At 34.6% G+C, this 20,089-nt stretch overlaps 1 protein-coding gene across 1 annotated transcript in view; it reads right to left on the reverse strand.

The window, feature by feature from the left end:
- Positions 1 to 20,089, reverse strand: part of LOC149801955 (putative ATP-dependent RNA helicase DHX34) — a 99,806-nt gene that overhangs the window by 46,999 nt on the left and 32,718 nt on the right. The window contains exons 13-15 of the mRNA XM_089956353.1: positions 14,409 to 14,556; positions 8,828 to 8,894; positions 2,097 to 2,204 (exon numbers count right to left, since the gene is read on the reverse strand). Coding sequence (XP_089812479.1) covers positions 2,097 to 2,204; positions 8,828 to 8,894; positions 14,409 to 14,556 — 323 coding nt within the window. The remainder of the gene's footprint in view (positions 1 to 2,096; positions 2,205 to 8,827; positions 8,895 to 14,408; positions 14,557 to 20,089) is intronic.

The raw sequence follows: 20,089 nt of genomic DNA on the forward strand, positions 1-20,089 counted from the left end.
TCAATGCTCATACAGTCCTTACATTTGGGACCTTTTCAAGAGACTAACAATATGAGGTAGAGGTTAAAATGGGGCAGCATGGGGATACTAGTTTTACATAAACAAAATTCTAGCTAATATTTCAAACATTAAAATTCTGCAAAAATGATAAATAAAAGTCCCTCAAAGGGACCAAAGTATCCCTCAAAAGGACCAACGTATCCCTCAAAGGGACCAACATATCCCTCAAAAAGACCGATGCTCTAATGGCCCAAAATAATCTTCAAGAATCTGTTTCTTCTGTCCATAACACAGTTGTAACTGCAGAGCAAATTCTTTGTCATGGCCTCTGACCATGAACCTGATATCAATCATATAAGATCAATGGTCTTGTCTCAGGCAGTATCAACATCTAACCCATGGGTAGAAAATTCCGTTGCCTAGGAGCCCAGGACAAACCAAAATTAATGCCAGGCAGCCATTTTCACCAATGTGAAAGCCCATTTGGACAACTGATCATATATTAAACAATGATTATCTTGTAATGGGGAAAAATGCACAGCCTGACTGGTTTAAACCTGGGACCTCCTTAATTCTAGACGCGCACTCTACCACTTGAGCTATCCAAGGTAATGTACTGAGTCCTACCCATTATACTTTCTTCCTGCCATCACAGTTTCACAATATCAAACTTCCACTTAAATGCACCCTCTCTAGCTGGTTGGAGGTGCTGATGTGGAATCTTGCACACAGCACCAAACAGGGACAAATGCACAGCCAGACTTGGGCTTGAACCCTGAATCTCCCTACCTCTAGATGTGAACACTATCAATTCAGCTATCTGAGCTGATATGCAGAGTAATACACATTACAATGTTAAATATTATACAATTATTTTACTTTTTTTTCCAGTGACAAATATTTGATAACTGTCCCTCTTGGTAGCTACAGCATGTTACCCAAATTATTTACAAATAATGGTGTAGTTAAGTGTTGGATGATTTCTATGGTAAGAGGCCAGTCCATGTGTCAGCTACTCATTATCTCATTACGTAATCACAGTCTTGGTGAACCCTTGAAGAAACAAGACTAGAAACAATTGCCTTCTGTCAAAACACCAACATATGACAGCAGTATCTACATCTTTGACTTGAATGCCAATCGACTGCCAATAATCTAGTAGTATTCCTTCTAACACTGGTCTGTTCAAGAGTTGGGCATTCACTGTAGAGTATGTGACAGTTGTTGCTACTGGCTAACTTTAGCTAAAGTTTAAAAAATCAAACCAATCATAATTGTTGGATTGTTGGGTAAGGGCTAAACAAATATCCAATGGGAAGTTTACATTTACCCAACAGTTTGGATACATGAATAATATTATCAGATAAACTGAACTGCAAATCATAATGATATAAACTCAGATAAACATAAAATATATACAAGCTTCTGATCAGGGATGGCTTACTATTAGAAAGCAGATGGACAAGAAGACACTGAGTCTGATAAATCAACATCCAAATCTGTAGTATTGATAGAGAGTAAACCATCAGTCAGTACCAATACAGGTTTGGGGGTGATAAAAAGTGGATGGCTGCTGGATGACAGGCTATTTCATTAGCTCTTCTGGTCTTTGACCAAAAGAGCTAAATAAACCAAACACTAATGAACAAACCCTCCAAACATACATCCTATTCCTTTACTGACAACATGCCACTGCAAAGTTTGGTGATGGTATGTAAAGCTGAGTTCAAGTTATCACATGGAAACCAAACTTCTGATGGAAGACGGACTGTCATACAAACATGAATATAACAGAGATCACTCCACTCATGGTAGGTGTGTGAAAATATTGTCAAGACCAGATGTTCGATTTATGGGTTGAGAAAACTGTAGAAATATTCATTAACAGATTCAAGCTCAAGACCTGACAGTATATAATGAAGCTGAATTGTGTGGCACATTGGCCAAATATATTTTGGGATAAAAGTAACCAAGCATATTATTTTTGCAACAAGAGTTGTTAAGTACATATTTATTTAATTTTCGGTTAAGGTGTAAATATTAATCTTAAAAGACTTTAATTAACAAATAAAATTTTATCAAAAGCAGTGTCTTACGTGAAAGATTGATCCCATGATCAACATCTTCCCTATGACAACATCAACTGGCAGTCTTGACAGCATTTCACCAATAGGGGTCAGTGTCTCTTCTCCTGTAAGGGCTCCCTAGGAAATGGTCAAAGTAACATTCAAAATTAGATCTATAGAAATATTTTTTTTCAGTCATTATACAAAATAATGTGAATTAACCATTTTTCCTGAACAGATATTCATGAATCTTGTGTTTGATATAAATCATGAATTAGAAGACCCAATAAAAGAGGATCAGTCTGTGAAAAGGACATTTTTTAGTAAAATGTTTCATTGAGAATACTTACCCGATCATACTGCATGGTAAGTCAGTTGGTGCATCATTTAATTCCAATAGTCACAGGTTTCATACCCATACAGGCCACCCTGGGTCATCTGCCTTAGTTGTGTCCCTTGGAAAGGCACTTAACTTCCATTTCCTTGGCATGGAATAGCCAATAATGTTAAAAAGTGCCTTTAAAATACACCCTCCCCACCAACAATCATAATAACATCAGAAAAATGTAATTTATTACCACCTGAATCCAGCCCTCCATGAAAGATGAATATCATCTTTCTGTCTATATATCATACAGAAGTGATTTTTATGTGGCATACCTGATCTAGTGAGAGATCAGAATATGCTAATCTAATAACCCACTTGAGTCATGTGATCAGCATTATGTCTGACTTTCCTACCTTCAACATATGAACCCGGTCCTGCACCTTGGACTCTCTTGATGGATTGATTAAAGGGAAGGGATGAATGATTATTTTTTGATTGCCTGTGCACAGCAACCTGTCTATGGGATGAAACTAAGTTGCATCATTAGAACAAATAACCTGTTAGAATAGAACTGTATATTGTTGTTGTTGTTGTTGTAGTGTTTAATGCCATTTTTCAGCACACGATAGGCTATACATGGCGGCCAGTATTAATGGTGGAGGAAGAACCCGGGAAATCCCCGGAAAGAACCACCAACCCTTGAGAAGCTACTGGCAAGCTTTCCCACATACCCACATTGGCCGAATACGTGACTCAAACCCACGCAGACAGAGGTGAGATGGCAGTGATCCGTAACGGACAGCGCTTTAGACCACTCGGCCACACGGGGCCCCAGAACTGTACATAGTTTGGATCCAAGAACAGTATATGAAGCTCACACATGCAGCATGCTGAAGCCAGTGGAATCAGGAAGCAAGTCTTGCAAAACAACTGCTTCAGAATAGTTGTAAACAGGGCTCAAACTGGGGCAAACTAAGCCAAGTCAAGACTCAGGAAAAGCTCCACTTGAGGAAAAAGGTGTGCATGTGAAGTCTGGATAGGTTTAAATTTAACAACAGGTTGGATTTGGATTTGGATTTATTTTAACGTAGCATTAAAAAAATGTCATATCGCTACGATGTCTGTAGTGTGGCAGTTTATAGTGATGTCTAGCACTTAGGCATCATGCCGCAGACATGCAGCGTGATGTCCCACCCAGTCACATTATCCTGACACTTGGCTGACTAGTCCTAACACTAACCTCTTAATGCTGAGAGCCAAGTGAGGCAGCTGTTAGTACCATTTTTGTAAGTCTTTGGTATGACTCGGCTGGGGATCACACCTACGACCTCCCACATCCGAGGCAGACGCTCTAACCACTAGGCCACCAGAGTGGTTCTAACAACAAGATGGAAAGATCCTTGTTGTGACCAATATTGTCTCCACCATGATCTTCAAATGTCTCTGGAATCATGAAACAGAACCATTTGACAGTAATGGGAAATAACTTAATCTCCGCAAAGATGACAAGAAAGAAGTTAGCCAGCAGAATGGAGGTCAAGAAGGGTGTGACTTTGTTTATCTGATATCAGTCAGTGAAAATGTGGCACATCCCGTGATATTCCTTCAAAATAGATGGCCTACTAGCTGTCAAGACCATCTCCATCCCTTATAACAACCAGGCATGAAGGAAAAATTTCTCTGGATATAGATGAAACAACCAAAACCTTGGTTTGATTGAGCAGCAATGGGGTTGCTAAGATCTCCTTAGGTATGTCTGTCACAAGATTGAACAGAATGCTGACCTAGGATATGTCTCTTTGGAGAGAAAACGTCAGAACTATTTTGCAAGCTTTGAATGTCATCTTCTGAATTAGTTTTGGTATCAAGAATACTTGGGAGATGGTATTTTCCCATCAGAGTTGATAGCCCTGGTCTTTGGATACAGGAACAGAGTGATGAAGGTGGGCTGTTTATTATTCCACCTTACTGCAATTAGATTAAACATCAGTTAGTCCCACAGGGCTCAAACTCCATGAAAGACAGACAGATGGAGAAAAGACTCTATATGAAGCAGTTGGCATCTCCTTAATAATGAATTGGCTACGACATTAAGCCTGCCCATAATGTGTTGGACTTTTAAGTGTATGTGGTGTTCTGGGCACACCCATGGAGGAACTCCAAATACCATAAAGCAAAGCTCACCAATAATTCACCATGACTGAGTTGTCCAAAAATTATCAGAATCAACTTTCCTTGCATGTGTTAATTCCAAGTGCAAAAAGCAAGGAGAATGGTCTTCATTTCCAAGTGACTGTTCTGAAGATATTTACCCATCAACTTGCCACTGACCGCTAAGATACACGGCATCTAGTGTGCCCCTAGGCATGCTGGCATCACCATTGAGCATTTTATCTTTTTTGTTATTTTTGTTTGTTTTAATGGCAATTTTAACTATATCTAGCTCAGAAAATGGGAGCTAATTGCCTTTTCCAAGGACACACAGATGCAGCCAACCTGGGCAGGTAATAAACCTACAATACTTATCCAATGCTCTACCAACTGAACTACCATGGCTCCCTCAACTGTCATGGAGAAAGATGTCCTAAAGTGGGATGGACATAGCTTAATGTTTTGGTGAGTCAGTGTCATGTTAGAGTGGACTTGGGAAATGTTTATCTCCTAATATTAGGGGCACGTGGCTGCACACACATGCACACATGCATGTGCATGTGCACAAACACACACACACATACAAGGAAAAGATGATTTTCAACTTTCAGGAAGGACTGGATTTAGGAGGTAGTGGAGTTTAATTACCTAAGGATAATGCGATTAATGTTAATGTGAATTTGATGAAGAAACAATCAGATCCATTCCCTAAGCCACAAATTTAAGTAAAAGATCCCAGTGTCAATAACTGTCTTAAAATTTCTTCATCAAACTGAGATTTTAAAATATCTTTCTTATTGCTCCATTGGTTTTAATGAATTTTTCACAAATCATTTCAGTGTTTTAAAATACAGCCATAATATCTTCAATTCTCATGATAAGAGCAATACATAATCTATGATGAAAATTTTGAGGATTCCCTCAAAACTGAGGAATTATTTAGCAAAAATGAAAGTTTTCCACTTGTTCAATTTCAAAATGTATATGTTATTTTGTATCCTTTACACCATCACTACCTCTGGAAAACAATATTTATATTGCCTGAAGTATCATTAGCATCATAAAGCAAAATCTCGATTTGAGGAGAAAATTTGGAAATGTTGTGAGTCTAATCATATTTCTAATACTCACAAAAGCTTGTACACATGATAATAAATTAATCCAGTGAACAGTCAATCAGACTATTTTAGCAAAATTAAATTCATTAATATTAGTAATTAAAAAAAACACAATCCAAGTATGTTAAAAAAAAATGACAATCTTAATTATAGCATATCAGAAACATAATTTTTGAAATCTTAATTACAGCATATTCGCAACATAAAATTTAACCCAATATGAAATGCACAAAAATTGTATATTTTAGCATTAATGGTTGTAAGCTATACACTTCTCTCTCAATAACTCACACAGAATTGGAGCCCAAAAACACAAATCATAGTAAAATAAGCAAGGGTGTGAGATGCCATCCTTACTAGACATCAAGAAAATGGGAAGCAGGTCAGGTTAATGACTGAATACTCATTTCATAATTGTGTTGGGAATAACTGTCAATAATGACCTACTTCTAAATAAGTTGTTTGTTTTTTTTTGTATAAATTACCCTTCTTTTCATGATGCACATTCTGTGAAAGATTGTTAACAATATTACGGCAAGAGGTTTCAAAATACATGTAAATGAAAACATTGTGTATCACATCATGGTTTTTGCTGATGCTGATTCACATAAAATAAGATTCATTTTTTCAAGAACTAAGGACATTTATTTAAAAAACAACCATCAATGTCAAAATTAATAAAGTTTTTTTTTGTTAAATTGCTCCTTTAGTAAAATAATGATGCTGTGATTTCATTGTAAGTAACAGTAAAACTTTTACTCATCCATGAGGAAATCTGTATGCCAATTCAGGAATGTTAAGTTCACAACAAACTCTGGAACTTGCTTCTCCATAATGAACCATATCTATGAATCAAATAAATTTATTAAACAAGTACACATTTATCTTGGATAACATTTGTGAATGAGTAGTATAATTGATGGTAGTTTAATTATATTACCACATTTACAGTGGTGTTTGGTTGATCATTTGAAATGAGTTGACATGATTAACGATTGTGACTGCTATCTCTTTTACTGGTATGATTGCAGTTCTTTTATCTTTTCTTGTATTCCACCACCTTTATATTATTTCGTATGAAAAACATAACTGACATGATAATAGAAAGCAAGGCTGCTTTATACTGAGTGTAACAATACCATAAATACTTCTGCAAGTTGGAGATCAAAACATGTTCAGTACTTAGCTAGGTTCTCACATAGCTGTGATGTTAGACTGACATTTTCCATGTTTGAATACAAGACGGCATATAGCATTTATGATGAACTGAAATCGAATTAAGCAATAGAAACTTAAACACAAATTTCACTTGACAAAACTTATTTAACTGGTATTTATTTATTAAAGTGTTACCACCAGTAGGCATTAGTGATAGTTTTGTTGAATGAAATTTTGTTGAATATTGTTATTTATAGTGTACTGAGAATGCCATTTGGAAAGAAAAGTTAACAAAATATATGACTGATTATTAAAATGTTGATTAAACTTTCTGGATACAACCACCATTTTTGATGAAAAAACAAGTGATATATCAAGGTTTCATTTACCAGTTTTGATCATGATTTAGTTTATATTCAACAATTTTTGTCTGTGTATTTTCTAGTAATAAAAAAATGGGATTCATACCTGACCCTGAATTATATGCAAGTTCCAAGTTTTTCAGGCTTGAGTTATCGAGGGAGTGGTTTATAAACAAATGTAATGCTATTATAACTCTATTGTCTTAAAATAAGTAACACAAGAGAGTGAGAAGCAGCAAACTTTGTAAAATAAAACAAATAATTTATTTTCCTAGAATAAACAGTGAAAATGGACAAAGAATTTAAGGTATTGCAAATTAATCCCAAATAATCCTAGAACTGCAAATACAAGTCCTAATGAAAAATGTTCTGAATAAACTTAAATTAAAATGGCATTCCAAATAAATTCCAATACTGAATGTGTTGATTTTCTAGTAGTGGCTAATAGTGGCTGGTAGTATTTAATGTACTACCAATGACCTGATTTGTAATGATGTGCCAACAGTCTTTTGTTTAATCAGAGTAATATGAACAAAGGTTTCCATGTCTGAATTCACTATAATTCCCAGTTAATGTCTCTCCAAGAATATTATAGAGCTCTTTGAATTTCTGGAGAAGGATAATTTGAATTAAATAATTTCAGCCCAAATCAAACACTGAACACAACAAATAATTCTGCCTCAAGATCTTATGGCATGAAAGAATAAGTTCTAGTTAAACAAGATTATATAAAAATAAGACACAAAAAAGAGCCAGAATATAGGATAAAAGTTCATTTTCAGAACAATCCAAGCTATAATTAAACAAGGTCTGTTACTAAAATTATAATAAGGAACATAATTAACACAATGTCCTTGACTCAGACCAAGATAAATATGTTTACTGCTATTGATAATGATGCTGATATTAACCCACAATCACAGAGAAAATATTACATATTAGTTGTTTACAGAATTGTTTTAAAAATCTAATGACAATAAACTTAAGACAAGGTCAGCTAAAAGATACAATTGTACATAACCCACAGCATATAATGAATAAAAACACCTAACAAAGAACGCAAATGAAATATAAAAAACAATGCCTGATGACCTTGAAATGTGATTGCTTTATTCCAACAAATTGAGATTATAAAACTGCTAGTAACTACCCACTCGTTGTTACAATCACTAATCTCAAAATTTTATCATGAATAAAAATTTAGCAAGAAGTATTTCACTCACTAAATTTGTAACAACTGTATGTTCCCTAAAATTTTGTGATTTACAATATAAAAAAGCTCCTGTACAGAAAAGGGAAAAATTAATTGGAAGCTCTGGGGCTCAAATGTTTAAACAGTTTAAGATCAGAAGCAAAAAATACTTAAAAACTTGATAACAATCCATCTAATATGGCAAAGGAGGTCAGAACATAAGTTTAAAAATACCTATGCTGCTAAGACAATGCAGTAAACCCTCAAAAATTAAGTTTGTTGTGGTATGAAGTCACAGGTTTGTAACATAAAATTTACTTTCATAACTAAGCAGCTAAAGAATCAGAGAAAGGTTGCAAAGGTCAAAAGTGCCAGTATCTGGGACAATAATAATTAAACATTACAAGAACTTTAATTTAATGACTGCAAAGATCTTCAAACTCCTGACATACCTGGTCTTTCAGAAAGGTAATAGAATTCTCTATGCTCTGAAGAGATGGTGGTTCCAAAAATGGAAATCTTTAAGAAAAAGAGATACATTTGCAATCTTATGGGTTAAATACAAACAAAAACATATCTTATACAATGATTACTGAGAATTCTAAAAAGTCTACAAGTTACACATTTTTATCACAGAAACAAATTTTATATTAAATCCATTAATAGGATACATGTACATCAAGTACATACATGTACTTCAGTAGTAGGATACATGTACATCAAGTACATACATGTACATCATTAATAGGATAAATGTACATCAAGTACATACATGTACATCATTAGTAGGATACATGTACATCAAGTACATACATGTACATCATTAGTAGGATACATGTACATCTAGTACATACATGTACATCATTAGTAGGATACATGTACATCAAGTATGTGCATGTCAAAACCAATTCCTTCAATACTGCAAAATCAGAGATCTTGACTTGGACTGTCTTGAAAAAATGGATGAATTTTAGTAATATGTTTCAAATACCTCTTTAAATGCTACACACAAAGCAAAGTGTAATCAAAAGCTGTGTATTCTAGACAGCATAATTCAACATATGGGTGCCACATTCCAAACTTTGGCAATCTGCAAATTTGGCACTATAACATTATACCAAACAAGTTCATTTCATGTTAATGAAAAGGTTATCTACATTCTTTATAATAAAATCCATGAAAATGTGAACAAATGTACAAGTTGTATGTATGCTTGGAGACAGTTACTGTATTAATAGAAAATCCAGTACAGCAAGCAAGTGCTCCAGATCTGGTTGGTGAAAATGGAAAAATGTATTAAACATGAGAAATTCTAATTAATTATATGTCTCACCTACCCAGTGCTTGATATATACACATATTCTTTTGCACAAGAATGATCTTGATCTTGAATTATGGTCAAAGGGAGGTTAGGAATGCATAAATATCAGTGGGTTGAGATTCCTACTTTACTAGTCCAAACATGATGGTCTGAGACAATATGTTAAAAAACTTAAAACTTAACCAAAATTTACAAATGACCTTGGTCTGAGAGGGTGCAGAAGTGCATTGCTACAATACAGAAGTGCAACACACAATACTTCACTGGAATGAAGGAGCTTGTCAGGACATGTATGGAATACTGGCATTCTTGAGAGCTTTAACAGTGTTGGAGTCACCATAATTTTCCTGGAAATGCCTATCATGAAATCAAGTTGATCACTTACTCAGGATTGGTCTCACTGGAGAAGAGCAATTCAACAAGTCATGCCTCTTACCTTCTCAGCCACCTCTGGGATCTATATCTTTGGAGGGAAGGAAAATATCCACACTGATCCCCACCTGATCAATATGGCATCAAGATCCCACATATCTGGGATAAGGAATGGAGAGACAAAGGTAGGCCGTTTGTTTCCACCTGGAGAGACAAAGGTAGGCAGTTTGTTTCCACCTTGTAAAGAGGTAAATCATCAGGTAGTCCGACAGGGAGCATTCTTATTAAAGATAGACAGATAGAGAGACCACTCCAAGTAAATTAATTGACCTCTCCCTGATGATGAATTTGCCAAAGACACTGAGCCTGCCTGGTATGTGCTGGACTTGTACTGAGATACAGTATCGGGTATACCAATGGAGGATCTCCCAATTCCATAAGACAGAGTTCCAAAGATTTTATGCCCCATTGCTTCATGTGGTAAGTCACCACCATACAGCAGTTCAACATTATCATGATGATCTTCATATGCATCCAACCTTTCCATGTGCAGAATGCAAAGAGAATGGTCTTCATCTCAAGAGATTGATATGAAGTACCTTTTCCTACACTGTCCACTTCCTGCTGACTGCAATGAGGAATGGCTGTAAATGGGTCCCTCAACATAACATACAGGTATTGTGCAACCTGTAACTTATGGTTAGTGAGCTTCCAGAGGCACTCCCTGTCATCTTGCTGGCACTGGAAGTGTCATATTTTTGATTGATATCATAATGTGATCTAAGTGAACCAATATAGGGCACCAATATGCAAGGAATATCATCTGCATGGGAAACATATTGAGGCAGCCAAGACAGAACAAGTCTGCAACTGCATTGTTTAAGCCAAGAACTTGAAAAAAAAACTAGCTTGACAAATTATCAATGATCAATGTGCTTGTATGGAAGTTAGAAGATTTTGATAGAAGTTAGCCACTTCATAACCAGATGAAGAAAATTGCTGAGAAAGGAAAATATATGACCTCTCTGTTTATAAACCTAAATTGCAAAGGGGCTGTGGATGTGGTTTATGTCCTGAATCAGAGCCAAACTTACCAAATATTTCTGCAGAATATCACCCAGATAAGTACTCATTGCTCTCAAGGAGGATGTCCTGAAGTGGTAGACTGCACAGTTCAATGTTTTGGTGAAAGTCCAAGGGATAAGGCTCACACTGAATGGAAGGTTGCAGAATTGATACACTGACCATTGGCAACTGAAGCAAAGACATTTTTGAGATACCAGGTGCATAGGAATATGAAATAACCCATCAGTCAGATTGAAACTGATTGTGTATTTGTTCCACCATACTGTGAGTCATCTAACTTTGATAGCTCCATTGTGCAGCAGCAAGAAGTTTATGGAGCAAGCTCAGATCTATAACCAGTTTCACTTTCCTATTGGCTTTTGGCATCCAAAAGAGTTTGGAGTAAAGCAGGAAGTTTTGGCTTCCTAAAATCATCACCATCCATTTTCAGAACAGAAGCTCTCTCTCCTAAAAGATGTCAACCATCATGGGATTATTTCAGACAATCCTCATCAAAAAGGGACAACCAAAGGGGTGGACACTAGACAAGTGAGATCTGCATCCCCTCTAAAACAACTGGGATCACCCACTTTTTTCTGGGAAGATGATTATCCAAGCATACCAAAACATGAGTCTGGAACACACACTGAGGTCACTAGAAAACAGAAATTATGGGGAGTCACTGTCCAGAAGGCTTGGAAAAAGAGAAACTGGGTTTTCTCTAGCCTCCCTCCACCACTTCCTGGCTTGACTGCAACATTTAAGGGTAAAAGACAACAGGAATTTCACTTGGATAAGAAAGGACTGTTGGGGTAAACTTTTTTGCTGTTGCTGACATGATCTCTTCTCTGGTACTGTGACTGATGTAGATGAAATGAGGAAGAGGCTGGCAAAGGGAGCAAAGGCACCTGCTTCCCAATCTCCTCAATGCTACCCGCAAAACAGATGGGGTGAACTGAAAGTCAGAGTGCAGATCTGCCATGTTACGTGGTTCAACTGAAGAACAGTGCAAGAGGGCATATATTCTCATCGAATAACATCCCAATTCCCATAAATGATTGCTACCTGCTTTTTCTGACAGTCAGAAAACAGCAAAGGAGACCAAAAATAGCAGTTAGAAAGACAAAACACATTCCTCATCAGATCTGACAATGCATTAAATACTCATCTGCAGATCTTACATAACAGATTTCCCAACATTGGAATGTGCAAGTGGTACTTCTTAAAGTGCAATAAATACCACTGCAATGAGAATGTTACTAGCAGCAAGCTCACTTAAAAAAGGCTTTGGCATTACCAGGGTCGCAGATTTGTCACAAAGGCCCTGAAAATACAGAAGAGTTATGAATGATAGGTGCTCATCTGCCTCATCAGTGTCAAGCAAAGCCATGACTATATATACACCATTCACTGAAGGTGGGGGAGGACACTCTAACAGCAACAAGATGTTTCTTCTATTGCCAGCCTGAAACTAACTTCTGTCAGTTCCAACATTGGCTTGGCACACTGAGACAAACTAATGTTGTCCCCTTCTTCAAAAGAGGGTTTGTCCTTATTCCGAATGCCTTCCATGTTTGGATACATCTTGCTCCAAGGAAGTGACGATGCTGTATCATCTCTGTGAGATGTGCAACCAACCAACTAGATAGGCCAACAAAGATGGATCCACTGTATCCAAAAAAGATTGAAATTAAGATAGCAAGTGGTCTGCCATGAGAAAGTGGATGGTGAGTATGATATGTGTGTCCAGTACAGTATGGAAGTATGGCATGTTGCGTCTTGTAGGGACAGTCTGGATGGATGGACTGGCAGTTGGGGAAACTGTGACTGGCTGCTGCAGATGGAGTACATGACTAGACAGCATAGACATGAGGATGGTTCAACAGTCTGAGATCACTCATCTCTGATCAACATACACATAGATGGGCTGGCTAGCCAGTTCAGGACTGACTGGCAGAAGGGTCAGCATAGCACAGTTGGTATTGGTCTTGCAAAAGGTAACGACTTGCAAAGACAGACTGTAACCCCATGTTTCTGGTCATACAGGCACTAAGGTCATATGAGGGCAAGTAAGGTCACTTATGCCCAGTGGGCTGCCAATAGTGGGGGATATCTATTCACCAACTCATCTGAAGATATTCAGGATGACAGCTTTCAAGCAAAATCCCTAGGAAGCTAACATTTCATATATAGCATGTTAGATGAAGCAACACATCTGTGATTCCAAGAAAGAGTAGCCAGGATCTATTATAAGTGTGTCTCTGGTGTCAGAGGTGACAGTAGCCAGCAGCATTGTACTAGGAATCTTCACTGGGGGTGGAGATAACATCATGGAAATTTACTGCAATTCTTGCCATGGATTCTAAATGAGTATGAAGCCTAAATACATCCATGTCCAATGACTTGGATCATTACCTCTTCTCCTTGCCCATAAATTGTTTACAAAGAATGCTGGATCTAAGCCCTCCAGGCAACATATTGCTAAAAATGCATGGACTGGGTAACAAACATTTTGAGCACACCAGGTATATCACATGATTTATTTTGAAGTACTTAGACTTCTTGTATTTCCGTGTCATTTTAACCTGCAATGACAGAGAAAAAGGCCAAATACAATAAACACAAACTAGGTGAAACTAACAAAGAGAAAACACCTATTCCATCCAATAAACCGAGAAGCAAATACTGCAACATATGTGACTTACTGGTTGCAAAACAAGTCCACAGTGACTGAATAAATATAAATAAAATAAACACACAGTGTCATGAGACTAAACCTGTCTAAATCAAACAAGTTTGTGGATGACAGATGGCTTAAAAAACTTGATAAATTACTATGGACTCATGAGGCAAACATCCATTATGAGTGACCACCTAGCAGAGGAAACTGGAGGTAATGTGTGAGAGTTGCTTCCCTTTGTCAAAATACCGTAAAGAACAATGGTTCCCAATCTTTTCGAGTAAGAGGACCCCTTTGTAATTTCCACAACTTTTTCAGTCCCCCACTTTTGTACTTTTAGGCTGCATTAATTGTGAAAAATAAATACCCCTTGGAATAACCTGGCACCCTCCTTGGAATAACTCTGCAGCCTCCCTGGGGGTCAACAACCCACAGGCTGGGAAACAATGGTATAGAATATATAGGGAAAGACTATATTTATTTTTTTGGGAAGGGCTGGATTTGAGAGTTAGGTGAGTTTATTTTACAATGTTAATGTGATCTGGTAATGTATTAAACCAAGCAATGATGACACCAGTTTACTCATTACACTCACTTTCTAGCATCAGGCAATCCCATAGCTATCATCTGCAAGACAAGGCTGTCGAGGGGTACTCTCTGGATTTCTGGTGTTGTGTACTCTTGAAAAGCCTCATAATCTGACTCGTCATACAACCTGTAGCACACTCCAGGACCTGTTCTACCTGCAAGATTAAATTCACACAACATGTAGTACACTCCAGGTCCTGTTCCATCTTAAGATAAAATTCAAAGTACCTGTAGAACACACCAGGACAAAGTGTCTCAGATAAACAGAGTATCTAGATATTTCACTCAATATAAAATAGCTAAATATCAACAACAAAATTCTAGTATGTATACCATATGCAAGGATTTTTCTTCACTCAAAAGATCAATGTCCCCCGTGCATATATCTGTGTAAACAAAGAGCTGATTTAAACGTCAGGTCTAATATTATTATTGGTGCCACTTATATTACTGATTTTTAAAAATAAATAAAGCACATGTGTAGTATGTAAACTAGTCTAATCTCTATTGCAGCAATTGACATGGTGCTTGTCTGTTCAATTCTAGAAAATCATAAAGTGTTCAGATAATATCAGACAGATGCTAAAAAAAAGGTTGGTAAATTAAGGGAAATAATCCACAAAGCCTGAATGTCAATTGAAAAATTCAACAATTTTTAGTTTTTCCAAGCAAATGGCAGTAAGAAAATATGATTTTTGGAGCCAATCATTATAATGCATGAAGTAATTGATGTATGAGATACAGAGAAATGGTTGAGATGCATATATTGTACCAAATACGGTTGTAAAAAATGTTTGATCTGGTGAGGGTACACAATGTACAGATATGCTCGGTAGAGAGAGTGTCTCTGAAGATAACATAAGTGCAAAGAAATTTATTTTTCTTGAAAACATAAAAAAATCATTGGGTATTTTTAAATTTTAAATGATTACAATTTAAACATGAAAAAGAAAAATACCTAATCAGCTTAGCACAAATCAAATTTTACTCAATTACTTTTAATTGTATTAGTGAAATACCCAATAGGACCAAAATGTTATCTGGGGCATTGGGGACCTGTTCTGCCTTAAAATAAAATTCATGCTAACTGTAACACATTAAAGGTCCTGTTCTACCTTTTTCAGATTAAATTCATACAACATGTATTAGTCTCTATCTTTTCATTAAATTCATACAACATGTATTATTCTCTACCTTTTTCAGATTAAATTCATACAAAATGTATTAGTCTCTACCTTTTTCAGATTAAATTCATACAACATGTATTAGTCTCTACCTTTTTCAGATTAAATTCATACAACATGTATTAGTCTCTACCTTTTTCAGATTAAATTCATACAACATGTAGTAGTCTCTACCTTTTCATTAAATTCATACAACATGTATTAGTCTCTACCTTTTTCAGATTAAATTCATACAACATGTATTATTCTCTACCTTTTTCAGATTAAATTCATACAACATGTATTATTCTCTACCTTTTTCAGATTAAATTCATACAACATGTATTAGTCTCTACCTTTTTCAGATTAAATTCATACAACATGTATTATTCTCTACCTTTTTCAGATTAAATTCATACAACATGTATTAGTCTCTACCTTTTTCAGATTAAATTCATACAACATGTATTAGTCTCTACCTTTTTCAGATTAAATTCATACAACATGTATTATTCTCTACCTTTTTCAGATTAAATTCATACAACATGTATTATTCTTTACCTTTTTCAGATTAAATTCATACAACATGTATTAGTCTCTACCTTTTCATTAAATTCATACAACATGTATTAGTCTCTACCTTTTTCAGATTAAATTCATACAACATGTAGTAGTCTCTACCTTTTTCAGATTAAATTCATACAACATGTATTAGTCTCTACCTTTTTCAGATTAAATTCATACAACATGTATTATTCTCTACCTTTTTCAGATTAAATTCATACAACATGTAGTAGTCTCTACCTTTTTCAGATTAAATTCATACAACATGTATTAGTCTCTACCTTTTTCAGATTAAATTCATACAACATGTATTAGTCTCTACCTTTTTCAGATTAAATTCATACAACATGTATTAGTCTCTACCTTTTTCAGATTAAATTCATACAACATGTATTAGTCTCTACCTTTTCATTAAATTCATACAACATGTATTAGTCTCTACCTTTTTCAGATTAAATTCATACAACATGTAGTAGTCTCTACCTTTTTCAGATTAAATTCATACAACATGTATTAGTCTCTACCTTTTTCAGATTAAATTCATACAACATGTAGTAGTCTCTACCTTTTTCAGATTAAATTCATACAACATGTATTATTCTCTACCTTTTTCAGATTAAATTCATACAACATGTATTAGTCTCTACCTTTTCATTGAATTCATACAACATGTATTAGTCTCTACCTTTTTCAGATTAAATTCATACAACATGTATTATTCTCTACCTTTGTCAGATTAAATTCATACAACATGTATTAGTCTCTACCTTTTTCAGATTAAATTCATACAACATGTAGTAGTCTCTACCTTTTTCAGATTAAATTCATACAACATGTATTAGTCTCTACCTTTTCATTAAATTCATACAACATGTATTAGTCTCTACCTTTTTCAGATTAAATTCATACAACATGTATTAGTCTCTACCTTTTTCAGATTAAATTCATACAACATGTATTAGTCTCTACCTTTTTCAGATTAAATTCATACAACATGTATTAGTCTCTACCTTTTTCAGATTAAATTCATACAACATGTATTATACTCTACCTTTTTCAGATTAAATTCATACAACATGTATTAGTCTCTACCTTTTTCAGATTAAATTCATACAACATGTATTATTCTCTACCTTTTTCAGATTAAATTCATACAACATGTAGTAGTCTCTACCTTTTTCAGATTAAATTCATACAACATGTATTAGTCTCTACCTTTTTCAGATTAAATTCATACAACATGTATTAGTCTCTACCTTTTTCAGATTAAATTCATACAACATGTATTAGTCTCTACCTTTTTCAGATTAAATTCATACATGTATTAGTCTCTACCTTTTTCAGATTAAATTCATACAACATGTATTAGTCTCTACCTTTTTCAGATTAAATTCATACAACATGTATTAGTCTCTACCTTTTTCAGATTAAATTCATACAACATGTATTAGTCTCTACCTTTTTCAGGGGGCCCCGAGTGGCCGAGTGGTCTAAAGCGCTCACCGTTACGGATCACTGCCATCTCACCTCTGTCTGCGTAGGTTCGAGTCTCGGATTCGGCTAATGTGGTTATGTGAGAAAGCTTGCCAGTAGCTTCTCGTGGGTTGGTGGTTCTTTCCGGGGGTTTTCCGGGTTCTTCCTCCACCATTAATACTGGCCGCCATGTATAGCCTATCTTGTGCTGAAAAATGGCGTTAAGCCCTACAACAACAACAACAACAACAACCTTTTTCAGATTAAATTCATACAACATGTATTAGTCTCTACCTTTTCATTAAATTCATACAACATGTATTAGTCTCTACCTTTTTCAGATTAAATTCATACAACATGTATTATTCTCTACCTTTTTCAGATTAAATTCATACAACATGTATTATTCTCTACCTTTTTCAGATTAAATTCATACAACATGTAGTAGTCTCTACCTTTTTCAGATTAAATTCATACAACATGTATTATTCTCTACCTTTTTCAGATTAAATTCATACAACATGTATTAGTCTCAACCTTTTCATTAAATTCATACAACATGTATTAGTCTCTACCTTTTTCGGATTAAATTCATACAACATGTAGTAGTCTCTACCTTTTTCAGATTAAATTCATACAACATGTATTAGTCTCTACCTTTTTCAGATTAAATTCATACAACATGTATTATTCTCTACCTTTTTCAGATTAAATTCATACAACATGTAGTAGTCTCTACCTTTTTCAGATTAAATTCATACAACATGTATTAGTCTCTACCTTTTTCAGATTAAATTCATACAACATGTATTAGTCTCTACCTTTTCATTAAATTCATACAACATGTATTATTCTCTACCTTTTTCAGATTAAATTCATACAAAATGTATTAGTCTCTACCTTTTTCAGATTAAATTCATACAACATGTATTAGTCTCTACCTTTTTCAGATTAAATTCATACAACATGTAGTAGTCTCTACCTTTTCATTAAATTCATACAACATGTATTAGTCTCTACCTTTTTCAGATTAAATTCATACAACATGTATTATTCTCTACCTTTTTCAGATTAAATTCATACAACATGTATTAGTCTCTACCTTTTTCAGATTAAATTCATACAACATGTATTATTCTCTACCTTTTTCAGATTAAATTCATACAACATGTATTAGTCTCTACCTTTTTCAGATTAAATTCATACAACATGTATTAGTCTCTACCTTTTTCAGATTAAATTCATACAACATGTATTATTCTCTACCTTTTTCAGATTAAATTCATACAACATGTATTATTCTTTACCTTTTTCAGATTAAATTCATACAACATGTATTAGTCTCTACCTTTTCATTAAATTCATACAACATGTATTAGTCTCTACCTTTTTCAGATTAAATTCATACAACATGTAGTAGTCTCTACCTTTTTCAGATTAAATTCATACAACATGTATTAGTCTCTACCTTTTTCAGATTAAATTCATACAACATGTATTATTCTCTACCTTTTTCAGATTAAATTCATACAACATGTAGTAGTCTCTACCTTTTTCAGATTAAATTCATACAACATGTATTAGTCTCTACCTTTTTCAGATTAAATTCATACAACATGTATTAGTCTCTACCTTTTTCAGATTAAATTCATACAACATGTATTAGTCTCTACCTTTTTCAGATTAAATTCATACAACATGTATTAGTCTCTACCTTTTCATTAAATTCATACAACATGTATTAGTCTCTACCTTTTTCAGATTAAATTCATACAACATGTAGTAGTCTCTACCTTTTTCAGATTAAATTCATACAACATGTATTAGTCTCTACCTTTTTCAGATTAAATTCATACAACATGTAGTAGTCTCTACCTTTTTCAGATTAAATTCATACAACATGTATTATTCTCTACCTTTTTCAGATTAAATTCATACAACATGTATTAGTCTCTACCTTTTCATTGAATTCATACAACATGTATTAGTCTCTACCTTTTTCAGATTAAATTCATACAACATGTATTATTCTCTACCTTTGTCAGATTAAATTCATACAACATGTAGTAGTCTCTACCTTTTTCAGATTAAATTCATACAACATGTATTATTCTCTACCTTTTTCAGATTAAATTCATACAACATGTATTAGTCTCTACCTTTTCATTAAATTCATACAACATGTATTAGTCTCTACCTTTTTCAGATTAAATTCATACAACATGTATTAGTCCCTACCTTTTTCAGATTAAATTCATACAACATGTATTATACTCTACCTTTTTCGGATTAAATTCATACAACATGTAGTAGTCTCTACCTTTTTCAGGTTAAATTCATACAACATGTATTAGTCTCTACCTTTTTCAGATTAAATTCATACAACATGTATTATTCTCTACCTTTTTCAGATTAAATTCATACAACATGTATTAGTCTCTAGCTTTTTCAGATTAAATTCATACAACATGTATTATTCTCTACCTTT

The sequence above is a fragment of the Sinohyriopsis cumingii genome, chromosome 4 (assembly GCF_028554795.1).
Source record: "Sinohyriopsis cumingii isolate HCF-2022 chromosome 4, ASM2855479v2, whole genome shotgun sequence".
Lineage (NCBI taxonomy): Eukaryota > Metazoa > Mollusca > Bivalvia > Unionida > Unionidae > Sinohyriopsis > Sinohyriopsis cumingii.